At 34.8% G+C, this 26,936-nt stretch overlaps 1 protein-coding gene across 1 annotated transcript; it reads left to right on the forward strand.

The window, feature by feature from the left end:
- The first annotated feature begins 188 nt into the window (after positions 1-188).
- rragca (Ras-related GTP binding Ca) lies at positions 189-25,207 on the forward strand. The gene is made up of 7 exons (XM_028818864.2): positions 189-590; positions 2,299-2,502; positions 3,335-3,534; positions 6,360-6,474; positions 15,219-15,361; positions 18,746-18,894; positions 23,804-25,207. Exons 1-7 carry the CDS (start codon positions 411-413, stop codon positions 23,953-23,955), a joined length of 1,143 nt encoding a protein of 380 aa, XP_028674697.1. The 5' UTR covers positions 189-410; the 3' UTR covers positions 23,956-25,207.
- Positions 25,208-26,936: the final 1,729 nt, after the last annotated feature.

Raw genomic sequence — 26,936 nt, forward strand, 5'->3', positions numbered from 1 at the left:
AATAAAAATAAATAAATAAATAAACTTCAATCAAACATCAAGCCTTGTCCTGTCAGGTGATTCCAAAGCACATGACACGAGACTAACCCATCATGCTAGCTTTTTGCGCCTGAAGTCAGATATGATTGACAGTGATCTAGCAAATGACAATATAAAATGTCAGATGAGCGTCCAATAGGAAGAGTCCTTAGAGGCTGTGGAGGCGGTCCTTCATTTAGGTTGCATTGAAACTGAAACAGACAGCTTTGGATTTAAAGGAGAAGCACGGAGGTTTACATTTTGATTTAGTTATTTTTTGTAGATTTTAAATCTCCGGTTATAAATATTAACAGATACACGTAGGCTTAACTTTAAATAACGCAGAAACAGGGTGAACGAGCGGGTGAAGGGAAATCAGCCGCTATTAAAAGATGTCGATTCAGTTCGAGGAGCCACTGATAGGGAGTTACGGGGCAGTGGATTCGTTCCCGAAAGATTTTGGGTATGGGGTGGACGAGGCAGATTTGGAGGAAACCTCTGCCCCATCGGATAGCAAACCTCGCATCCTTCTAATGGGTCTGCGGAGGAGCGGAAAGTCGTCTATACAGAAGGTGAGCCTGTGCTGTTTATCTCGGTTTCTTTTTGTTTACGCTTTTTAATCGTATTGTCTTTATGCGGTTGTTAAAGCAATTGTATGAAAATGCATTACTGCATTTTTATAAAAGTTATTCTCATGCAGATATTTCGTAAGCTTTATTGGCATTTTTGTCTCACACATTTTTCCTCTTGGGCAATCTCTGTAGTCATACGGCTTTACTTTTGGCTGTTTTTCTGAATAGTGCCCACCCCAATATAGACTTTTCACAAATTGCAAGTTTGTGGCAGTGGGAACGACGGTTACACATCCAAAGTCCTCTTGGACAGTTAGCCACAGTGAGATTTAGGTTTTCCTAGTTACAGTCAGATCTGGGAATCCTCGTGAAAGTAACGCCCATTTATTTAGTAGAGCAGTTAAAGGTGTGACCGAGTACAGTAATGAGTACTCTGCCTTTTTACTTTTTTTTTTTTTAATCTTCGGTGTCAGTTGACTTGACTTTGTTGGCCTTATTTGACTTTGTTTGCCTTGCCTTATGTGTCTTTTATGGGTCACGTACCTGTTGGATCAATGACAGGGAAAGCAAGCATATTCTGTTTTTTGGATTAAGCTGCTTTGAGGATATTAAAGCATTTTTTAAAATTATGTCATTCTTTGTTATCATTATTAATGTTTACTTTTTGTCCATAGCTAGAGCCCCACATAAAACTAGTTAACTTGTATTTGAAATATATGTTTATAATGGCTATGATTCAGTTTTGCAATTGCAATGGATTTTTTTTTGCCCATCAGTGTTGCCCAGTGAAAATGTTTAATTTATTAGGAGACAAAAAATTGTAATGAATCTTTTAAAATTGAGTTTAATCCTAGGTATCACATAAATAACAATGGAAACTCAGTTTTTAGTAATAATACTATGTTGAGCCATGATGGTTGCCTGTTGGTATACTAAAACAGCTGAATTGTTACCTGAATTGAGATGAATGCGGATTAACAGTTCTTGTCATATTAGTAACTTAAATAGCAGTACTGTCATTTTTGTGTTATGGTGATGATTCTAGTGAAAGCCACTGCATTAGATGCATCACATTTTTCACATACAGTAAAACTTAGCAGTGTTATCCACTTGTAGTTAAGGGATCTTTCTTTATGTTAATTGTGTAAAATGCTTGCAAAAATTCACAAACATTAAAATATATTTTGTTCTGAAATCTTATTTAGACAAAGTAATCCTTAAGAGAAATCAGTCATTTGTTGTTGTTATTATGTTGTTGTGTTTGACACTTTTATTAAAGACAACTATCAAAATAATTATTCATAATATTATTTACATTATTTTTTTATATATTTGGATCAGCGGCTGGTTGCAGTTATTGTTCAGCTGTATGTAATCCATTCATCACTGAAAAATGTTTTTGCATGTTTTATGTTTGAATGTTTGTGTTTTTAATTCTGACAGAATTGGGTGCAAAATGGTAATGTACCCTGAGAAAGGGTACAAGCCTATCACATAGCACACTCACCTAAACACCTTCTTATAAAGCCAATTTATAGTTGCAGAGAATTGAGGAAAACCTTGATTAAGTATATAAAGGTAAAAGTCATATTTGTTGTACACATTCATCTCTCTTATTTCTAATTTTTACAATTTTTTGCTGTGTTTCATCATTTTTGCAAGGTTTTTGTAGAAGTTCAAAAACTATTATTTCCCTTTCTTGCTTTAGGTGGTGTTCCATAAGATGTCCCCTAATGAAACCCTGTTTCTAGAAAGCACAAATAAGATCTACAAAGATGACATATCCAACAGCTCATTTGTTAACTTCCAAATTTGGGATTTTCCTGGTCAGGTGGATTTTTTTGACCCCACATTTGACTATGAGATGATTTTCAGGGGTACAGGAGCATTAATATTTGTTATTGATGCACAGGTACTATGCTATTAATTTTTTTTTTTTTTTTTTTAACTGTCTACATGCAATGGCCATCTGTCTCCTGTGAATTTTTGTTTTAAGTGAAAGGTATTTGTAAATAAAAAAAAAAAAAATTAAAAAATGAATCCAATAAAAGTACTTTAACGCTTTTGGCTGTTTGGTTTAAATATTAAAAAATAAACAGGCTTTCAGCTACATATCTTTTTCTGTAGTATGCATCCAGAAAGTTTAGGCAAATGTCACACAATTGAAGCATTTTTTTGTTGTTTAAATTATTGCAATTTTTCAGTATCTATAAAACAGTTTGTTTAAATGAATAATACTCTTTCTATTCTTTGTTTAGGATATTTAGCTCCAATTATGATTTAAAAAAAAATTCTTTAAACCACAGCATGTATAATAATACTGTGATAAGTATAACTAGCTGCTATAAGAAAAAGAGAGCCATTTAAACACCTGTGGTTTGACTTTAAAGAAGCCCTGTGATGAGTGCAGTGCCTAACACTGGCATCCCTGCAGCTAAATCCAACTTTTATAAGAGAGCAACACAGTGGGTATTCGGGCCTGTTCAGTGAAATGTTACTCAGGGTGCTGAACTGTGACGGCTGTGGGAAGCAGGTGTTAGTGCCTGTACAGCATTAAAAGTCTATGATTATTAAACACATTTTATTGATCTAGCAAAGCAGGGATTTCTATTTAGAACATTTATACACAGCTTTCTTTAAATAAGTATGTATAGTTAATGGACCTTGCTGTATTAGTTACATTTACAGTTGTTTTTTTAGAAGTACTGTATTAATTATTATGATTTATTATGGTTTGTGAACAGGATGACTATGTAGAAGCACTTGGAAGGCTTCATCTTACAGTGTCCAGAGCGTACAGAGTCAATCCGGACATCAATTTTGAAGTATTTATTCATAAAGTGGATGGATTATCTGATGATCACAAAATTGAAACGCAAAGAGACATCCATCAAAGGGCAAATGATGACTTGGCTGATGCAGGTCTGGAAAAGCTTCATCTTAGGTAAGAATAGATCAAGTAGTGTGCTGCTAAACATTTTATGTTTATATGCACCAAAGGCTCTGAGTTCATGCATCCATGTTGCTAAAAAGACAGATGTAAAGTATACTTTATGTTGGATTTGACTTTCCCATTTTGTGAGGAAAATCAAATTTTAACCATAGTTTTTTTTTTTTTTTAAAGAGTAACATTTCAATAATACATAAAAAGCAAACATTATTAAATAGTGTTTAATCTGAATTTTAGAAATCTGACTTTCCAGCAGTTTTTTTTGATACTGTGACATAATGTTAAAAAAATTGATATGTTGCATTAAAACATAACTTTCTGAGCTTCTAGTTTAATCAGTAATTTTCTGTGCACTATTGCTTATGAACTTTCTTGTTATTGGCTTAACTGAACCCGAACTTGACTGGCTCAGGCTTCTTTAACCCTTTAATCAGGATGGATCAATTTCTAATTAATATAAGTAGCGATGGAACTTAATATTTTTTTGTTTTAAGTAATATAAAGATATTTGCCCAAAATGGTATTTAAAGTGCAAAATTGTCTTTATGTTGATCCTTTTCTTAGTACTTTTTGATATAGTGTATAACTCTCTTACAACCCTTTAATCCATTTCAGGGTAGTTTGAGTATAGAACTTATCCTTGTTAGAAGGAACAGACTCTGAATGGGTATTAGTCCATAGCAGGTTCAGCTTATGCACATATCTATACTCGCAGAGGGCTGAATTAGAATTGCCAATTAACCCAATACACACATCTTTAGGAAACTGGGAAAAAAAACCCCACACAGACACATGGAAAATATGCAACCTGCACACATATGAGAACCCAGTGTGGCATTTAAACCTAGGACACTGGATCTATAAAGCTGTTGTTCCATAGGCTATGTCACCATGCTCAATCATTGTTTCTTAATAACGATCGTCTGTTATATCCAAATGCTTTCTGTTTCAGGTTACAGAAAATTAAAAGCTTACAACATATTGTTTATCTTAAGAACATAACATGACTGACTTGCGATTGCAATTATGATCTTTTCATGACCAGTTTTAATCTGATCTTTTTGTTCGTTTATCCTCTTGAATGTACTGTTGGACCAAGTCAGTCAGTCATTGTCCAACCCGCTATATCCTAACACAGGGTCACGGGGGGGGGTCTGCTGGAGCCAATTCCAGCCAGCACAGGGCGCAAGGCAGGAACAGCCCACCGCAGTGTTGGACCAAGTACTGCACATTACTCTTAATGCTTTTAATTTCATGCAAACTATCAAGTTTTGTTTGGTTCACCCCATCTATGTCTTATATTAAGAATGATCATACCTTAAAATGATTCAACTTTAATCAGTCATGGAAACAGGAATTTTTAAATTTCATTTAATTAAATATGTTAATGTTTTCTCAGATACTTTGAGTTATATTTTCTTCCTTTAAATGAGGAATCGTACCTTTTCAAATATGAAAGTGCAGCCTGGCATGAAAAATGAGACTTGCTTATGCAGGTGGTCAGTATCATACAAAACCAGCTTTTTTGAGAAATCTTGGCAATTTTCTAAATGTTGAAGTTACCAGAGAGTGGGTTACTCCTACATTTTTCACAGGGTTTTTGTTTTTTCTTCCACTGGCTGAGTGACAGATATAATTAACATGGAAGGATAAACTAGCCTTGTTTCTTCACAACTCTGTGCAAATTCCTTAGTAGTTGGGTTTGTTTTTTATTTATTAGTTTTACTCCTGGGAAGTCTGTAGCACGGTGGGATCATAATTGCCAACTGTTTTATACTTTTTTATTTTGAAACATTGCCATCCGGTATTTTTGCAGTACAGTTCAGTTTTCAACAGATAGTGGGATGGCATTTTATAATGAGAAATTTTCTATTCACATAAAACATGCAACAAAGTCTTGTAATTTTAGCATGATTATAAATAGACATCATAGTTTGCAGTGGAAATGAAACTGCTCTTATTTTCCACGTTGTTTCCATGACATTGAAAGAGTTAGTAATTCATTAGTTTTATAACGTTAACATTTGCAAAATTATTTTCCTGGAGTGTATGAAATAGAGTTGCTGATTTTCTTGTCATGTAGCATTAGAGCATTGGCAATTATAGGTTTTAGCAGATCAGTCTAATATTGTTTTGTTCCAAATTTTTATTCTGTTTAAAATTAGTTAATATAATGCTACAAGAATCAAACAACAAAAGTACACTGTGTTAATTATTATTTCTCTCCTTACTTACAATTTGAATGAAGCCCTTTCACATTAACACCAAAACCCAGGTGTCAAGCCAGATGGGATATACAGTTTCAAGCTGTATTTGTGAAAGTGAGCCAATTCCATTGCAGTTGAGCAACAATGTGCTACAGTCATTTCTGGTATATATATATATATATAATTTTTTTTTTTTTTCTTTCCCGAAAAACAGAAGAAGTTTGGGATATGAATAACAGTGACATAACTATTTGATAAAATGACATGCCTGAAGGGCATTTAATGTTTTCATCATAAATTTTGTATTAATTTTGGCTAATATTTTTCTTTAAGACTGAATCTTATCTAATCTGAATTAAAATACTCTTACTAAATAATTTTGGTTAAATGGTGCTGCCTTTGATAAAAATAAATGCAGAACTTGATCTAATATCAGCCAGATGCAAGTTTTTGTAGGCAGATGGGTTATGTAAGAAGCCATTTTACTAGGTGTAATTGCATAATAGCTATTTGGTTTAATATTTGTCACCATGCCATGGTGGGTTTGGTCTGTTAGCTTTTACAATGTTTAACTTAATTACTAAATTTTTTTTATTTTTTATTTTTTTGCAGTTTTTATTTGACAAGTATCTATGACCATTCAATATTTGAGGCCTTTAGCAAAGTTGTTCAGAAGCTTATTCCTCAACTTCCAACTCTGGAGAATCTTTTAAATATTTTTATATCGGTATGTATTTTTTTCACATTTTATGTTTGTATACAAGATAAAATTTATGCTTATTCTTTGTATCTGAATCACATTTGTAACACTGTAGCACACTTTGTTCTTTATTGTAATAATTGTAAGATTTGTTTTGTTAGTTTTCTGTGTCTTGTTTGAGAGCTTAATAGTGCATTATATTGTAGGTAGTGTGACTTGCAGAGCACCTTTGTGACCATGACCATGGCCAACTTAAATTTAAATGTGTTTATTGAACAGTAATTTCAAATTAGTAAAGTATTTCATTGCAATGGAAAGTGGCTTTGAGATATGGAATGTAATCACTCGGGACAGGAAGGAAGTGGAGTTTGTGTAGAATGTTGAAAAGTACCAGCTAGATATAGTTGAACTCGCATGTACACACTCTTGGACAGTAGCAGTCATGAAAGCTGTCAAGGTGAGGAAAGAGGTGATCCTGGCAGTGTTAATCAGGAGTGTCTCTAAAATGCAACTGAAGGTACCAGCAGGCCAAAAAGGCAGGTGCTATGTGACTGGCAGCATCAAATGCTTGACAGTGGGTGGAGTTTGGTAAGGCTATGAAAAATTACTTTTGAAGTGCTTTAATTGTCCTGCAAAAAAAAAAAAAGAATTGGTAAGTGTAAGCTATTCACAGCAAGGGTAGGGCATTGACCTCAGTTGAGGATATTACTGAGAGGTGGTAGGAGCACCTTGAGGAACTCCTAAATACATGGGTGGAGAAAGAAGTGATTGGAATTATGACCAATTGTCAGCACAGCAGCAGTTTTCCTAACATTATACTGGATGGCGGTAGTAACTCAGAAGCTATGGTAGTAAGCATAAAGCTTATGATGTCCATGTCATTCTATATCCTTATCTTACTTTATGGCCGTGAGCTAGGTAGTGACTGAAAGAATGAGACTATGGGCCGGTTTACACTTCACGCTCATAACACGTATGTGCACGCATCATGGCTGTCGCACGTTCCCAGCGTTCATTTGATGCGTCCTCTGAGCACGTCTTCAGAAATTAACATGACGCATACTCGAGTTGCAGCATCAGCAAACACTCGTGGGGCACAATGTGATAAAGTTGGAATGTGGCATCAGTCTCTGTTTACTATTTACATGTGACAAAAACTCGCTTTTCAGATCCCATAGGATCGATGTGGGTACTTTGATGTTTGAATGGTTCAATGTGGTAAAGCAAAATGGTGACGTAAAAATGAGTTATTGGTACTTTTACATTCAAGAGTTGCATATTCCACATGTTAATGATGTGATACATGTTAAAAGTCTCGCATACCATCTTCTGTGCCGTCTTTTTTTGCACCTTCACAACAGCATCAGAATGTGTGGCGGCATATTTGAGCCACCAAGGGGTTTGGGGGGAGTGAAAAAGTTAGGGACACAGTGAAAAGGTGTATTTTATGATTAAATTGGAAATTTCAGCTTAAATCTCGAAATATCCATTTTATTACCATAATTTATTTTATCATTGAAGTAGAGTGTCGTAAACGTTGTCTTAAAACCGACCCAGTTGTTAATCGCTACAAACTTTTGGGGCTTCCTCCTGCATTGGGGCTTCCTCTGCACATTTAGAATTCTTAGATTTATACTTTTATATCACTTTCATGATCAAATGCATTAAACTATGTACATTGCATTTTACAGATAAGTCGTTAACTTAATTTAAATAATAAGTAATGTTAATAATTACACATGTGGGTGTGGCATGGTGGCAGAGCAGTAGCGCTGCTGCCTTGCAGGGAGTCACATTTACATGTTTTCCTGGTGGTTTCCACAGTGTGCTCCAGTTTCCTTCCAAAGATATGCAGGTTTGGGGATATGATGATGCTAAAATTACGCTAGTGTGTGTGCTTGTATTCATCTTATGATGAGCAGATGCCCTGTCTAGGGATTGTTTCTGCCTCATGCCCAATGCTAGATTTTTGATTATAGTAGAAAGGTAAACACCGTGTACACACAAAAATCAGATTTATTAAACCATACATATTCCACATGCCCCACCAAGTACTTTTATAAATCAACTTAGAACTATGTTTGTTTGGATGTGCTTTTAGCTACTCCTTGTCACCTCGGCAGGAACCATGAATCTTCTTTATATGTAATACGCTACCGTGGGTGTTCGTTTGTCTACCCAGGATTTTAAATCCCCTGTAGCTCGCAAACTGTTTGAACTATTGTCCTGAAATTTGGTACACATATACTATGTGATGTCTACTATCAGCTTTTGGGGTGACGATTGACCTCCAAGGTTATTCCTCTTTTTATTTTTATTTTATTTTATTGTAGACTCATCCAGCAGGGCGGCTATGTGGCACATGCGTACGGGCACCATTCTCATTCCCTCCCACCTTCGCCGTCACTTCTCCTGCCTCTTCATATCTTAAATCATTCTTGAGGAAGATTGAAGATTTAAGTGCCAGCTTAAGTAAAAATGTAAAGAAAACGTAAAAAGTAATTGCAACACAAACACTGACTTAATCAGTTTTAACGCGAAAAGATGCCGATGAAAGAAGAGAAGAAGCGGGCCACTAGGGTGGAGAAAAGAAGAGCTGATCAGGAAGCAGCAAGTGTATCAACCTCTGAGCAAATGAATGCTAAATGTACAGAGAAAGAGGATGTTTTGTTTTTTTTATATTCATGACTGACTTGCCATATAAATTTGGCCATGTTCCTAAGTGCTGTTTGAACTTTCAAACTGAGAGAACACAGAAAAAAACCTCAGTGAATTTTAACTTGAGGTATTACTCAAATTTGGTTCAAGGGGTGGTCAGGCGGGCCTGCTCCCAATAAACATTTAGTAATACCTTATTACTAAGATAAGTCTCAAATAAATAGTATGTTTTATTCTCAACTTTTTAAGGCCACAGTTAATGTGCATACAGTATATTCATCAACTAATTAGGTGCATGGTGACGTAGCACTAGTGCTTCTGTCTCATAGTAGTCTGAGGGTTGTGCTCTGGTTTCTCCCTTCATGGAGTATGCATTGAGTACCCTACAATCGAAAGAAATGCAGGTTAGTTCAATTGATGCCAAACTGGCCTGTGTGTGTGCGTGTGTGTGTTCACATTGGGATGGGTCCAGTCATGGATAAGCAGATTTAGGAGATGGGTGGATCAATTGATGCTATAATACATCTTGCCCAAAGCAGTTCTCATTTGCACATCGCCGATGTTTAAAACAGACAGAAAAATACTCTGCTCAATTTTAATTATACTGTAGGTTAACTCACTGTTTTAGTTTGTCATTTTAACTTAAATATTTTGTATACAGTTTTTGTCTTTTACTCACCCGATAGACACTTTTGTTGGCAAAGAATTCCTTGGTAATGAGTATGAGCAATTTTAAGATGGTAGTATGCATGGCTGTTGCTTATGTCTGCCTGTACAAAAAGCAGTGTAGCAGTCTGAGCAAACCTCTATTTCACGTCACACTTACCAAATTGACAAAATATTAAAAAAAAAAAAAAATTTCATCTCTTTCTTATGAAGCAAATAAATTTAATAAGAGAACTTTCAAATCTGTTAACTAAGTCGTACCAGAATCTTACACTATGCATACATTTTTTTTCAGATACTTAAAATAAGAAATTGCTTATTTTGCCTAATCAAAATACGCAGATGATCTTAAAAATACTTTTTCTGTCACTTAAACATTGTTAATGGTATTTGTGTCCTTTTGTGATGATGACAGGCTTAAAAGCCCATTTAGAAGTCCTAGAGCCATCCTCTTGGAGTTGCGTGTTGAATTGGAGTCTGCATTACAGAGACCATTGCACAGATATAACACCCTCCTTGCTCGGCTACAGGTTTAGAACAACTGGGTTTAAAAAATGCATGAATGGATGGACATCAGAATATGACTGATATGTCATTGAAGAGCACAGTGAAACGAGATTTTCATCACCATAAAAGGTCTGTGTAGGACTTAGGAAAGGTTTTAAACTTTCGGTAAATTTAAGCCAATTGCCACACCAAGTTTGGGTTTTATAAATCCCAACTTTTGCATAAGGAATAGCTTATGCATGTTCCCGAGCGTAAGCAAGTTGTATACAGGAGGCCCCAGATCCAGAAATTATTTGATATGTTACTTTGCATAGTCTAGAAAGTAAACTCTGTACTATGCGTTATGTAACTTATGCGACAGTAAAGTTAATATTGCAATTTTTGGTGTACACAAAAACAAATGCGTACTTGTGGTGGTTAAGGAATATGATGTAAATAGAGATTGCTTGCTTTTATTTTTCAGTATTTTTATAAGAATCCAACATGATTTATTTTCTCTCTCTCCTTAGTTATTAAGGCCATTTGCTGCTGGGCTTTTTCTTATTGCATTAATTGTGCACATATAAAAGTTCTGAATGTTTAATTTTCAGTTAGCCATTACTGTTTGGTTTCATGTGTGCCTTTCAGTTGATTTGTTTAAACCATTATGAAGGTTCGAGAACTACCTGTAAAAGGAAAGCAAATAATTTGGTGATGGGACAAAAAAAGATGCATGCATTTAAAATTGTAGCATGTTGACTAGGCTGCACAAAATTAATAATTTGTTATATGTTGTAAAAGAAATAAACTGCCGATATAATTTGCAGTTGACAGCATCCATGATGGGTGCCAAAAAGAAACCGTTGAAGTTTGATACAAAAATATTTGTGAGGAAAATTTCAAAAAACAAACACAATATGAAGTAGAAAGATTTAGTTGTATTTTCTTACCTATTCACTAAAGAATTATCAAGTAGTATACTGCTATAGAAATGTATATTTAAAGTACACAGAATAACCTGGAGAATTCCTGAGCCACTTGTATACAGATGAGACAAAAGCAAACCTCTCCTAACCAGATGGTAAGATGAATATCTGGTGATAAATTGCAAACTATCCAAAACATACCAGTTTATATGTGTAACAGGGTGGTGTTAACATAGCTTTGAAGTGTGTATATTCTTGAATGAAGTAATTAGTCCTAGTAATTGCTTAAATACTTGAGGATTGCTGAAAGCTTTTATCTGTATATTTAAAACCCCTTGTTAGCCACCTTATCATGCATTAATCCAAAGCTTTTGCTCACAGTATTTTTTTTTTGGAAATTATTTACAACCACAGAATATATTTTATACTAGCATAATTTAACAGAATATAATTTTGTCCTACTACTTTAGTTCACCTTAATTTCAGTGATGGGATATTTGCAGGTAATATTTTGTACTTTTGGTCATGGTTATCTTTTCATCTCAAATCATAATGTGCTGTCTTATACAAGAATGACAATTTATGCTATATTAGATTAGATTATTTATTTATTAAAGGTTGTGCCAAAGTGCTTTTCAAAGAAGCATTAAAATAAACGTAATGCAAACCATCATACAGAAGCAGATTCATAAAACAACCAATCATAACATCCTCCACAAGCCCATCATACACAGTGAAAGGTGGAAGAAAGAGTAGGTCTTAAACCGACTTTTAAAAACCTCGATCAAGGATGAAGACCTGATGTGGAAAGGCAGATCATCCCAAAACTTAGGAGCAATAACGGAGAAAGCTCCCTCTCCCCTGGACTTCAGCCGAGATCTTGCAACTACAAGGAGTACTTGTAGTTGTCCAGATGATCTCCGTCCTCTTGGTGCTGAGTAGGAGTGAAGGAGGTCATAGATGTATTTTGGAGTGAGACCATGTAAGGCTTTAAAAACAAACAAGATTTTAAAATCAATGTGACACCTCACCGGTATTCAGTGGAGAGAGGCTAAAATGGGGAGGAGATATGATCCTTTTTTCTAGACCCAATTAAAAATCTAGCTGCGGCATTTTGAACTAGCTGAAGGCGCGACAGCAGATTTGGATAGTCCCACATATACCCCACAATATATCCCACAATAATCTAGCCGAGATGTAATAAAGGCATGAATGATTGTTTCCAAATCCTTCTGTGAAAGAGAGGATTTTAGTTTAGAAATTTGCATCAGTTGGTAAAAGTTGGCCTTTACTACCATGGAGATTTGTTTTTCAAAATTCAGTGACAACTTGAAGATGATACCTAGGTTTCTGACATCATTATGAATCATTCCTGCCAAGGAGCCTAACTGAGTGCCGATTTCAACTGCAGACCTGTGTTAGGACCAGAAATAATGACCTCTCTTTTATTTTCATTTAATTGTAAGAAATTTTGTCTCATCCAATATTTAATATCTTCAAAGCATGTCAACAGCTTTTTTTTTTTTTTTTTTACAGATGAAGTGATATCAGGATGGCGCAGTGGGTAGCGCTGCTGCCTCGCAGTTTTGAGACCCGGGTTCGTTTCCCGGGTCCTTCCTGCATGGAGTTTGCATGTTCTCCCCATGTCTGGGTTAGGTGCATTGGTGATTCTAAATTGTCCCTAGTGTGTGCTTGGTGTGTGGGTGTGTGTGTGTGCGCCCTGTGGTGGGCTGGTGCCCTGCCCGGGGTTTGTTTCCTGCCTTGTACCCTGTGTTGACTGGGATTGGCTCCAGCAGACCCCCGTGACCCTGTAGTTAGGATATAGCGGGTTGGATAATGGATGGATGGACGGAAGTGATGTCAGGACTAACTTTGAGGTATAGCTGCATTTCATCAGCATAACAATGATGCGTGAAATTATGTTTGTGAAAGATGGCCCTCAAGCGGAGCAGATAAAGGGGAAAATAGAAGGGGAGCCAGAATTGACCCTTGGGGGACTCCTTGTGTGAGAGGAGTTGGCTGAGATAAGTTCCCATCTTATGTTAACAGACATAGATCATCTACGTTTACGGTAGGACTTGAACCATTTCATTGCACAGCCTTGAGTGCGGACTTCATCCTCAAGCTGTTTTAACAGAACCCCATGGTAGACTGTGATCCAATGAGACTAAAATTGCAGAAGAGCCAGAGTCCAAAGTTAATAGAATATCATTTGTCACTTTCAGCAAACGTGATTCAGTACTGTGAAGTTTTTTAAAACCTGATTGAAACTCATCACATACATTGTTATCCTCCAGATATGAAAGTAACTACAAAGAAATCGCTTTCTCCATAATTGTGGACAGAATGGGAGCTTAGAAATAGGCCTATAGTTTGTCTAGGTTATAGTTTATCTCCGTTAAAGGTAGTATATTTTGTAGTAGCCAAATCTGTGAATTGTGAGTTGTAGAGCATCAATGTTTAATTCTCTGTGGCAGTGTTAACATATCTAATTCTGGTCTTTTTTTGTAAGAGGTTGCTTATTTAATTGGCTATACTGCCTACAATGTAACAAAATTTTTTTATTCCTCATTCTTCACTTTCATCTTTATTACTAATGTCTTAATTATCTATACAAGCTCGAATTCAGTTAAGCAGGTGGAGAATGTTATATATAATGTAAGTTGTATCTTAAAAATACATCCAACTGCAAGACCTTCTTCACATTTTTAGTAGTGCTCTGGAGGGGATCCTGGCCCAGCCCTTGCTTTGTTTTCTTATTTTTCAATTTTGGCAATGTCTTTCTCACTGCCACTTGACCTGTCAAACCTGCAGCTAAAATTCTTATCTTAACAAAAAAAAATGACTTGCTTACTTCAACCACTCTTAAGCATTGCTTGAAGCTATTGTCCCGTGAGGTTCCTATCACAGAAGCTGTCGATTGTGTGCCTACACAGGTGATTCAACACTGATTTTATCCAGGCAGAGGGTTTATAAGTAATCAACAAAAGTTGGGACACCTTTTGGGGAATTTTTTGACATAACTTTTGAGAATGACCCTTCTATAGTTGCGGAAAAAGCCTTACGTTTTTAGTGTATTACTTTTTCATTGAAAAGGCCTTTTTGTATAATTCTGTAAATATTATTTAAAATTTTTGGTGACTTTTTCATTTTTTTGAACCTCTGGCTGCTTGCTGCTTGACTTTTTTATCATTTGAAGTTATTCACAAGACTTGAAGTGTTTAAGCTTCAATAAAAAATGGGAAAAGGAAAGTCCTTTTAAATGTATTTTGTTTACTTGATTTCATTCATTTATTGTGTTGTGTGATAATGATAACTATAAGGCAGATGGAAACACACTATAAGGGTGATGTTTCTATAAGAATGTTTAGGAAGAAGTTTGTTAGTGAACTTATACTGTATGTAGTAGAAAAGGAAAATATATCTGCTTATTCTCTATTCATACCCAGAATATGCATGAGCTTTTACTTAAGAAAAAAAGTTTTTTTTCTAGTCTCCTCTTTTAAAGGACCTAAATGGTCGACACATCGGTGAGATACAGTTTGTTAAACTTTATCAACATTAAGGTATAATTAAAAAAACATAACTTGATCAGACTCAGATATTCATATTCAAGCTGGTGCTTCCAGTTCACTGAGATACTCGTAATACTGTATTTGATTGGATCCGTTTATTTTAAGTTGGTATTCCCCTACTAATGCGCATAATGAAGCAGACTTTAATTATCATGCCTGTAGAAAAAAGTTACCTGCTACCTTATATTTGTGAAATAATAGTGAACTGAAAGTTAGCCTATAGGTTTCTGTCTCTCATTAGTAGTAATAGCTGTATTTAATTTGTTTGAAGCTAACATATTAATGATGTATGTCTGTTTTTGATCATTTGACAAACTAGTTTCTGTGTGTCTTGTATTCTTTCCTTTATAATTAAAAAAAAATAAAATAAAATAAAAAATTGGCTTCATTTAATATTATGTTAGCATCTCCTATTTCTCTACCGCATCAATAATAATTTTATTTTCTTTCTCTTGTACAGAATTCAGGAATTGAAAAGGCGTTTTTGTTTGATGTAGTTAGCAAAATCTACATTGCCACAGACAGTTCGCCTGTTGATATGCAGTCTTACGAGCTGTGTTGCGATATGATAGATGTCGTCATAGATGTTTCTTGTATTTATGGGTAAGTCCTGCAGTACCTAATGATGCGTATTCCAACCCCACCCCGTCACAAAAGATAATAATTCTTATTATTACTGGATTTGCCTGTACCTGTATACATTGTGTTACCAGCAGTCATTTCTTGAGGAATATTCTTTTAATCCTTTTTACAAAGACCTTAATTATACTGTGTCATTTCTTTTAAGGATCTTTTACTACCGTTAAGCAGGCATCATTGTTACAAAATTATTACTTACTAACTGGGCTATAGGTTATTGATCATGACAAAAATCATTTTCACAGTGGACGAGTAATTTGACCCAGGTCCACGTATTCACAAGTGTGAAAACACATGAAGTCCCTCTTATTGGCCATATTTAGTTCAAACGTGCTATCCAGCCTTTATTTGGCAATTACAGGATAAATGCAAGGGTTACAGTTTGCCATGATTTAGGCCTTCTCAGTGTGTGTCTAAATAATAAGAGATGCCTAAAAATGTGCATTAGGCTGTAAACAATAAGAGAACTAATTAATGTCAGTATTTTGTCTTTTAATACAACATCTGTGCTTTTTTTAAAAAAAATAAAAACAAAAAAACAACAACTCTGAATCACATTAATTTTTGACGAGACGCGAAACAAGCTGCTGGTGTCTCTTTAATATGAGATTAAAATTCTTTGATCCTCCCACTCTTCTATGACTCAGCGATTTAAAATGTGATTCATTTTAATATATTCAAGGTGAAAGCATCAAAATAGTTTTTTGTAATTGTAAGTTCTGTATTCAGTAGTAATTTAGTTTATTAGGTAATATACTAAGTCTTGTGTGTTAAGTCCTAAGTTACTAATATTTTACTGTATAAATTCAATAAGTGTTTTTTCTTGTACATCAAACTAGAGTCCTACATTTGGCCAAGTACCCAGTAGTTACTCTCAAAAAAGGTGACTATTATGATTTACTTTTTAGTTGTTTAGTTCAAAATATTAAAAAATGTTTATCAGGCTGGGTAAAAAAAATCAATATGGTAATGCAATAAAAAGTACTTTCTGTAATGCATTGTTTTTCTCTTTTCTGTCTGACATATCAGCGTCCGGTTTTAGTGAATGCTGGAAGCAATATGTGGTTTCAGATATTGCCTATGGAACAAATGCACATTTCTCTGCAGTTTACGCTTATAAATCACAATCTTCCTGTAAATTTGTGTATGTGAACAAGCTCAAAGCTCCTGTCGACATCCGTGATGACTTGTTTTTTTTTTTTTTTTGTTCATGTTAGGAGCCCTTATTCCAATTTTGAGTGCTGTCAACTGCCCCTTTTGCATTAGGAAAACCAGATACTGCTGCAAACTGCCTTTTTATGTTGGCAGAAACATGTTATGTTTTACTTATGTTTACCCATACCTTTTTAAAAACTGGAGCGTTCATTGGTTGGTTAACGACTTCTGGCAGAGCAGGCTTCTCTGACAAGTGACAACTGGCAACCAGTGTAAAAACTGACGAAAAACTAAATAAGTTCTTAAGTGCAAATATGCAGCATTGTGGCCCTCTCAAGAGGGAATTACAATAGAGTCTGTACATCATATTCATTGCTTTTGAGGTTTAATGTGTATGTCATATCAATGCACATTCAAATAATGGCTCTGCGATATGAAGTATACATGTGAGTCGTCATTTAGATGGTTTGACTGCATTTCCCAATCTTGATCATGTGTCCCCAAGATTCTTGATTATGTGTATGAAAATATCTAAAATACTTCTGGTCCTCGAGCATTTTGGATTAGGGATGCTCAACCTCTACCAACAGACAAAACAAATGTATACTGTGTCTGATATTCATGGAACTTGCTAAGTCACCTCCAGTTCCATCCTAATACTGAGGTTTGATGAGTACTATCTTTTTATAACGCGTATCATCTTATGTGAAGGCAGATGAGCAAGAATGCCTAACTTTGCAGCATCTGTTGTTTCTAACCTTTTAAATGTGTTGCTTATAGTATTTTTATAACATTATTTTAAATCAAGTACAAATTTACAAATGTCTTTTCTAATACTTTGTCACACACACTCCTTCTTAATCTACTGTAGTTCCTAAAGCAGTAAATCAGTCAAGGTTGTGGAATCAATCATCTTTATTTGTGGACCTGTTGTTCGGTGTCATTTTGTTGTTGCAGATACAGATCAGATGCCCCTCTTAAAGACTCCTATGCAGGACTCTACATCAAACTTTATTATTCATCTTAGAATAATTTAGTTTTTTATTTAAAGCATTATTTACTCATGAAAACTGGTAAAATATCCACTCAATGCCGTTCGTCAAGTTTTTCGTTTAATTTTGATTTTTTTTTTACTTCTATCCACTTAACTGAATTCCTTTTAGAGTAAACACTGACTCAAATTATTAACATTTGTAATAGTTTCCATCAGTATATATAAATTCCTATCAGAATTTTCCTAATATGATAGCTTTTGTTTTTTTGTTGTTTTTTTTTTTTGACAATCTTTTTTGAGTGCCCTGCTTTTGTTTAAACAGCACAACAATTCATTTTATTTTTTACCATTGCTTGTAGAACTTGCTTTATTTTTTAACAAATGTTTCTATATATGCAAAGTTTAAGTTTATGATACCATATTCATTTTTTCAGTTAATACTAGTTTCTCTTAGAAATAAATGTTTGAGGTCTTGACCCATAATCTGCTCAAACTGCCATATTATTCTGAATAAATAAAGCTTCTCAAGAAAAAGATGGATGCAGGGATATTAACCTCCTATGAAAATAAATGAGTTGCAATAAAAGTTCATTTACCAATTTAAAAAAAAAAAATGTTTTTTTTAACGCACTCATTCCAATAAAGGGATCACGGTGGGCAATATAAAATTTTGACTATAAATTTAATATGCAAGAATGAAAAAAAGTGAGGATGATTTTCATTTGTAACTTAAAGGCAGCTCTTACATTAAGTCATATAATTGTTTAGTATAATGCATAGCGTTATGTTTGGCTAGCAAATTATGTTGAAGTGTTTCAATGTTTTATGGGTAATTTGCATCTACTTGTTAGAAGAATTAAAAAAGTAGTTTTTTTTATGATTAGCCTTTCAATTGTTCTCCTTGTTATATTTCTATTTTATTTTTACATAAAGATATAAGTACTTCTTCATAGAGACCATTTTATTCTCTTCTAATTTTTTTCTGTACATTTTGTATAATTGAAATAAGGTGAATGACAGTTAAGCTGAATTTGATTATTTTACATCAAAATATGTGTTTTTGCCCAGTGTGAGAGGGTGTGTACACTAATGTGATCAGATTTGAGAGTGTTTAATGGAACAAGTTGATTCAAAAACTTGATGTATGTGTAATGTGGTGTTTTTTTTATCTCGCCCAAATCTTTCTTTTCTAATGACAGTTTAAAAGAAGATGGCAGTGGAAGTGCTTATGATAAGGAATCCATGGCTATTATCAAACTGAACAATACAACAGTTCTTTATCTTAAGGAAGTAACGAAATTTCTCGCATTAGTCTGCATTCTGAGGGAAGAAAGCTTTGAACGTAAAGGTACAAATGTTGAATATTTTTATTTAGTTGATAGAAATATGGCTCTATTTATTATAAATTTTTTTTTTTTGTATTTCATAATATTCTCCACAACAGAAGTTAAAAAATGTTTAGTGCTGGTAGAGTAAGATCAATTTCTCAAAGGGCTTTTATTCTATGTCTTTATTGTCTAAAATCATTTTGTAAAGACTGATCAACACTTAGGGCACTGACTAGCCGCCTGAGTTTTAATTAGAACTTTCATTAGCTAAAAGGAATTAACAAAACTACATTATGTTTAGAACTAACATACAAGTTTGCATATTTGAGAGAACAATTTAGGTAGCAGAAAAAGTGCAGGAAGACTTATGAGGTCATATACTGCAAATTGAAGGGAGCTACGTACTTTTATTTAGATCTTGAGTGGGAAAGGATATGAGAGATTCTGCATTGTGTGGTAGTTTGATATTTACAAGATGCTACAAAGTATTTGGCTAACTAGCAAGAAAGTTTTGGGGAAAAAATACTCAAAATTTTATGTATTGTATTAGTGCTGGAGACAGCCAGGTTTATACAGGCTAACATCTGTTCAGGGATAGGACACCTTTGGCATTGCTAGCTTGGTACTTTCATGTCATTTCCCCAACTTACTGCCTATGTAATACATATAATATGTGTATTTAGTAAAATTGTTGAAAACCCCTGCAGAGTCCGATTTTGTCTAAGCTTAATTTTTTTTTTTTTTTTTAAGATTTTTACAATTTAAAAACAACAACATTTATTTATATAGCATATTTTCATACAAATGATGTAGCAAAAAATGTTTTACAGGATGAAGGAAGGCAAAAAAGACAAAATTTAAAAATAAAATAAGGCAATACTAATTAACATTGAATAAAAGTAAGGTCAGATGGCCAGGGAGGACAGAATAAACAAAAACTCCAGACGGCTGGAGAAAAAAACAAAATCTGCAGGGGGTCCAGTCCACGAGACCGCCTGGCCCCCTCTTAGCATTCTAAGTAACATAAATGATCTCAATCAGTCCTCGTGGTTTTCAGGGTTCACATGGAAGAACTTGATGATAATGGTCATGTGGACCTCTAGCCCTTAATTCATCAATGTAGGGACAGCACGGTGCTTTGATCAGGTGGTGGTGGTGGTGGCGGCGCAGATCGAAACCACAGAAAACCGGAAAAAGAACAGTAGAGAAAATAGGGGTTAGTACGGATTGCAGAGCCATGCTAAAAACAATAATTAAATACATATACAGAATATCAGGATTAAACTAAAATGAAGCTATGAGAAAGCCATGTTAAAATAATGAGCTTTTTAAAATTCTCCACTGTATAAGCCTGGCGAATTTCTATTGGTAAGATATTCCAGATTTTAGGTGCATAACGGCAGAAGGCTGCCTCACCACTTCTTTTAAGTTTAGCTCTTGGAATTGTAAGCAGACACTCATTTGAAGATTTAAGGTTACGATTTGGAGTGTAAAGCACCATCCATCCATCCATTTTCCAACCCTCTGAATCCGAACACAGGGTCACGGGGGTCTGCTGGAGCCAATCCCAGCCAACACGGCACAAGGCAGGAACCAATCCCGGGCAGGGTGCCAGCCCACCGCAGTGTAAAGCTCCACCTTTCCCATATTATTCCACAAAACAGCAGTGAGCAAAACCCTTTGAATCCTTCTATACATACACAAACAAAACTAGACTGAAATTAAGTCACCTTGACCCTTTTCCATTTGTAATCTAGCCTATTTTTGAAGCAGATCATTGCAGTCCATTGAGACCTGACTACTTGTGCACTTCTCAAGCTTATTGATATACTGTTGTCTGGTTGTGTTGACAAAATTCAGTTACATGTAATTAGAAATGCAAATAACAATAATACTGAAGAAATCATAGCCTTTAATAAATTAAACTTCCATTTTACTTGCACTATTCAGAACCGGCCAGCTGATTTAATTCTCACCCTTTGACAAATAATGTTGAACTTACTGTATAATGAAACTTTTGTATTGTTAGATCTTTAGACAGTTTAAAATTTAGGAACATTTATGTTGACATTTTATTATGTTTTATTTATATATTTTTTTTATACCGAAATATGCTGCAATTTCCTAATACCTGGCGCTGTAATTTAGGGCTGTCCATGTCAAAGATTTCAGATGGACTGCTAACACTGTTCTTAGCCTGTCAAGCTTTAGAATGCTTCTTTGTATACGGTTTCCACTGCGATGTTGGGCCTCTGGAGGAGGATGTGGAGGTGGAAGCAGACAGATGCAGCAGCTTACAGTGCCTGTGAAAAGTATTCACTCCCTTAGAATTTTTCACATTTTATTGTTATATAACATTGAATCACAGTGGACATTATCTAGCTTTTTTTTTTTTTTTTTGACATGTATTAACCAAAAAGACTCTACAGTGTCAAAGTGAAAGCTTTGTGATGTCAAATGCCTACAATTAGAATCCAGTGTAAATGATCAGACATCATTAAAATGGATCTTGTCTGAACATGCCTTATTTTAGCTTCAGACATTTAGTTTGCTCCTTGTTTCTGAAGTGTGTATTGTTTCTAAGCGCAGATCGAAAGAGCTCTCTGAGGCATTTAGAATGATGGTTGTAGATGTGTATGAATCTGAGAAGGAATTTAAACAGACTTCCAAACAATTACAAATTAACCATTATCTACAAGAGGAAAAATTTTTAAACTGCCAACTTATCCGGGGTACCGCAGCAACTTCAACCCAAGTGCAGAAAGATGTTGAAGTATTTAAGAACCCGAGAATTTCATAATGGGACCTACATGTAGCTTTGCCATTGTTGATGTCAAAGTACATGAGTTTACTATTCAAAAGAGGCTGCACAAATTAGATTTGCATGGGAGGTGTGCCAGGAGGAAACTTTAATGTACAGAAAAAGAAGAGTAAAGTGTGGCCATAAACACCAAGGCAGAGACTACGACTTCTCTCCAGAGAATTGTTCCAGTTGTTCTAGATGAGGCAAAGAGAGTTGTTTGGTTTTCACCAAACATGTTCTCTGATACTGTGGCCAAAGACTGCATTTGACCAGAAGAACTTAACACCATCTGTAAAGCATGGTATTGGAAATGTTATAGGTTTGGGATTATTTTGCATTAGGGCCTTGGTAGCTCACCATCATAGAATTCACTGTAAGTTTTTCATTGTATAAGAGGAATAATATGAAGTCATCTATAAGTCGCCTGAAGCTTAACTGAAAGTGGACCTTGCAACAAGACAATGAATGACACAAACGATACCAGTCAATCCACTAAGAAATGGAGGGTTCTGGAATGGCCTAGTCAAAGCATAGATCTCAATCCAGTCAAGATGCTGTTGCTGCAGGGGAATTTGAAATGTGCTGTGCACACAAGACAATCCTCAAACATTGCACACGTGAAAGAATACTGCATGGAGGAGTTGGAAAAACCTCCCCTTAGTCAATGTCTGAGACAGGTGGGCAGTTAGTTACAGAAAATTGGGGGCCAAGGGTGTACTTATGTTTTCCACACACATTTTTCATTGTTTAAATTTTTACATAGTTATAAAATATGTAGTTACATACTTATATTGCTAGTTTGATTTTAGATCCCTTTATGCATAATTCCTTTTTGACCTTACCATTTCTATACTCTGCAAGTGCTACTCCCCTTCTGGACTGGTGTTTCATTTTTTTCTGCCCTTTTTAAAGATTGTTCCTTCAAAATAGCAGAAACGAAATTAATGCAATCTTAAATCAGTGCATTTAATTTAAACTAGCAGCTTTTCGAATTTCAGGGACTTGTTACTATTGCTTGCACCATTTCCTTTTGGCTTCTTGAAGTTTCCTTATTATTTGACTTTAGGTATTTAGCAATTCCAGAAAACCCTGGGAGCTGTCACTTCATAATTGCCATCCACTGCTCAGATCATAAAAGTACTAGCTGGTTGTTTGCACTGGCAGGATTAATGGTTTGCCTTTTCTCTCTGTGGTCAGATGTGCTGTCTGCAACTCTTTGACTGTTTGAAATAACTTATTCACACAACTGCAAACAGCATTTTAAATGCTGTTGGATATCAAGAACTTGTCATATGATAAAAAAACAAATATGTTTGTGATGGGGAAAGGTTTCCACATAATGGAGAAATACTGGTTCTTATTTTGCATTCTGCTGTCACTTCTTATGACTTTTTCACAAGTGACACACACAATTTTAATGAAGACTTAAATATAGTAATAGTTTACAGCTATTTTGCTGGTGTAAGTTAAACTTATGATTTGTTTGTACCTGCTTTCCCTCCCTGGTGCTTTTAAAATTGAAAATAGATTAAAAGCCAGGGTTATTTATTTATTTGTTTGGGTTCCTATGATCTGTCTCATTTCTAAGAAAAGAGTGTGCTTAATTTAAAATGGCTGATAATAACTGTGGTGGTGTTCTGCATTTACCTGATCTAGCATCTCTAAAATTTTGACTTTTACATTTTTTTTCTTTTCTTAAAAAAAAGTTCTAAATATGCACATGCAGAGTGCTAATGTCACACTTACAAACATTTTTGTATTTCTTGGGATATAGTGCAGTTGGCTGTGTGCTATATAAATGTTTTTCAGAATATTTTCAGAATGTTTGTTTTTATCTCCTCCTAATAGAGATTACAAAAAAATGGTATCAAGTGATAGAACAGTCAACTATAAAGAACAGTGCTTTCAGCAAAATGATAACATTGAAGTCCATTTAGAAAGCATCAGAAATATCTGAACAATTTAAAAAAAAAAAAAAAAAAGATAACATATTCATGCAAGTACAATAACATTACTGTTTGGCTGATTTAGGTGAAATCTTGTTTGCTGAAGTGAATTTTGCCAATGTTCATTTATATGCTAAAAGTAAAGATTGTTTTTATCCCATTTTTTTTTTTTTTTTTTAGGTTTAATTGACTACAATTTCCACTGTTTTCGCAAGGCTATCCATGAGGTTTTTGAAGTTGGGGTGAACTCCCAAAGAATAGGAAGTCTACAGACCAATACACCAAACCTGAAATCAGTGACTCATAATGGCACACCCAGGAATGCTGTTTAAAGCCAGTGGACAAACCTAAATGGGGACGCGCAGCTGGACAGGCGCATCCATGCCAACCTGTTACTCAGTCCAATGCCACAAATGCAGCATTTACACAAGAAAACACAAGTGAACCTGTAAATGGATTTAATGGATATGAAGATTTTGAAAGTGTTTCTCTTTGACACCAAGTTGTCTGGAATTCTGGCTGCTGTGGATCGATGTCTTGTAATTTGTTATGAACAGAGAGAGAAATGGAGAAATGTTCAAGGCCCAACTACTGAAGACCATGCCATTTTAAGGAAAACCAATATATCCATGTTAACTTCAGACCCTATAAATTACGATTTGAACTTTTTTTTTTTTTATTAATAGAAATATAAAATTTGGCTTAAGGAAATGCATATTTTGCTGTGGCGTTTCTTACTTCTCTGAAAGATGCTTTAGGCAGTAAAGCATGTTGGGCTGAGTAATTACAAGTTTGCAATTGCAGACTTTAACCCTTTGCCTCTGATCATTTTGCACATTCAATTTTATTGTATTTTTTTAAGATAACTGGACACAATCTACATTTTGTTATGTGATCACTTCCTAATACTGAACTAGCACACACAATGGGAGGGTTGTATAGTTTCCACACAAGATTGTGCAAACAGAATCTTTTGTACAAAGGTGCTTCATATTAATAAGCTGGTAAAAATATAAATTAATGTTGTTTTGGCATATCGTGTGTTCAGTGTCTTTCAACAAGAGACCAAGCTGAGGTTGACAGGGATGATTATATAATTTCCTGCTAACATTGATACCGTAGTGTTCATGTATTCATTATTTTGAAAATAATGATTTGATTGCTGGATAATTTAGTGTGCTTTTTTTTCTTTTTTTTTTCTTTTTTTGAATGTTGGTAGAAGTTTAAATGAGAATCGGCCCCTGGAGGCAAAGGGTTGGTTGAAACTCCTCTGTAAGAAGTGTGTGGTTTTTTTTTTGTTTTGTTTTGTTTTGTTTTTTTTTTTTGTTTTTTTTTTTTATTTAATTTAACAGGTTGTATAGTAATATGCAGAGGTGATGACCCTAATAATTTTGAGTATCATTGTGAACAAAGTAAGAAAGTAAATTGTCAGTAACTAGAATTGCTTGGGCAGTTGAACATGGATCAGTTTGCAAAAATAACCAGACAATATGAAACCTCTGATTTTAGAGGGGGAAATTGGGCAAAGTGGGATATTGCCAAAGGTTTTGCCTTGCACAAAAAATAAACTGTTGCACATCTGTATCTGGCCTAATGCATTTTTGTCGTGGCTGAAGCAGTTTGAATGCAGAGGAGTCTGTTTATAGATAGCTGTACCTTTTGATTTCCTGTACCCTGGGGAAAAAAACCCCAGAAAAGTCTGCTTGTGGAGCCAATTTCTTAGTTTAAAAAAGGCACAAGACTGAGATATTTATGTTCACAAAGAAGCAAAAATGGATAAAAAAAAATGTGTGTTTGTGTGTGTGTGTAAATACAAATGCTGCAAACACATTTACAATATTTTCTGTTCATCAGATATTCCATTAATAACTTTCATTTAGAAATCCTAAGTTTTCATATTTTAAAATTAACTACATTAATATTTTCCAAGTTTAAGGTATATTTTGTTTACTTTGGAAATATTTGCAGAGAATTTTGGAAATACAGTATTCAGCATAATATGTTACTTTTTGTAAAGGGGAACGTATGCATGGAAGAGTATATTAAATTAAAGTATTCCATGCAAAACATTTGTTCACATATGATATGTACAGTATGTGGTTAAGCATTAATTTTGCTAACAGGAAGAACAGTACATTTTATCCCTTTCAAGGTGTTCAGTGGCACAATGATGCATAAAGCAAGGATGTATACACTGTGATAGTATTATCCTTTAATTGTTTGTATATACAGTAATTATAAAAAGTTCCAGATTTGCAGGGTTATTCTGTTTTTACAACAACTTTTAGTTAACATTTACAGAGTAAACCAATATTTAGCATGTGAGGTGGTCCAACAGAACCCTAGCTCTGCAAGATTCCTTGAATGTATCCTGAAATTCAACCTTTTTATCCTGTAGTGTGGTGTTGCTGATTATTTAACACAGTTTATGCATTCATTTTCTAAACCCAGTTATTCAGATATAGGGTCATTGGGGTTTAGAGGCCATGATGTCGGCACTGGGCTTAAAGCTAAAGCCAACTTTGCATAGGATACTGTTCCACTAGAGAGTACACTTATTCACACTTAATTCCTAACCGCAGAATTCTGCAACAAATACATTACTTTATGCTCTTCTCCAATATGTGACCTGTCTGCTGAAGAAAAAATGATTTTTCTCAACACTACTATTGCCAGAAATGATATGGAAAGTTGTTGATAGTTTATATACTACAATACCTAGTTTCAAATATTTGTTCAGGAAATGAGAAGCAGATAGAGACCAAGTATTGCTGAGATCGGGACTGAGTAAAATTCTGATATAACAAATGACTGCCTTGTGACCTAGACCTCTTGAGAAACTGTGATAATTCTAAAGTAGTCAACGTATGTAGTTTATCATCTGAATATTGAAGTATGGTTCTTCAGTATGAAATTTTACACTTAATTATGAAACGACTCTGAGTCACGTACACACCAGGAGCTAGAAAATGTCTTAGACTTGTGGCAGGGTCTAATAAATTTGCTGCTTCAACAGTTTTGGAAATTAAAGTGAGGGGTGTGTGCAGATTGGAGACACTGTTCAGTACTCGCGTTGCTACATTTTAAGCAATTATCACTGTGTATGTGCACTTGTGCATTATTGTAGGTTAATCTGGCTGCCTCAATAATACAGCCAGTGATGTGTTTCAATACTTCATTTACTCTTCATTTACAGTTCAGATGTTCTTGTACACTGTTTTTTGCAAATAAAATCATTGCCATAAGTGCCACTGTTTTTATATAAACACATGTGAAATGTGAATGCTGAATGAGAGGATGTTGGGGGTTTTCA

The sequence above is a fragment of the Erpetoichthys calabaricus genome, chromosome 14 (assembly GCF_900747795.2).
Source record: "Erpetoichthys calabaricus chromosome 14, fErpCal1.3, whole genome shotgun sequence".
Taxonomy (NCBI): Eukaryota; Metazoa; Chordata; class Cladistia; order Polypteriformes; family Polypteridae; genus Erpetoichthys; species Erpetoichthys calabaricus.

Coding starts and splice junctions, on each gene's coding strand:
- rragca (XM_028818864.2), top strand. CDS start 411: ATGTCGATTCAGTTCGAGGAGCCACTGATAGGGAGTTACGGGGCAGTG. Junction 591..2,298: donor GAAAGTCGTCTATACAGAAG/GTGAGCCTGTGC, acceptor TTCTTGCTTTAG/GTGGTGTTCCATAAGATGTC. Junction 6,475..15,218: donor TTTTAAATATTTTTATATCG/GTATGTATTTTT, acceptor TCTCTTGTACAG/AATTCAGGAATTGAAAAGGC.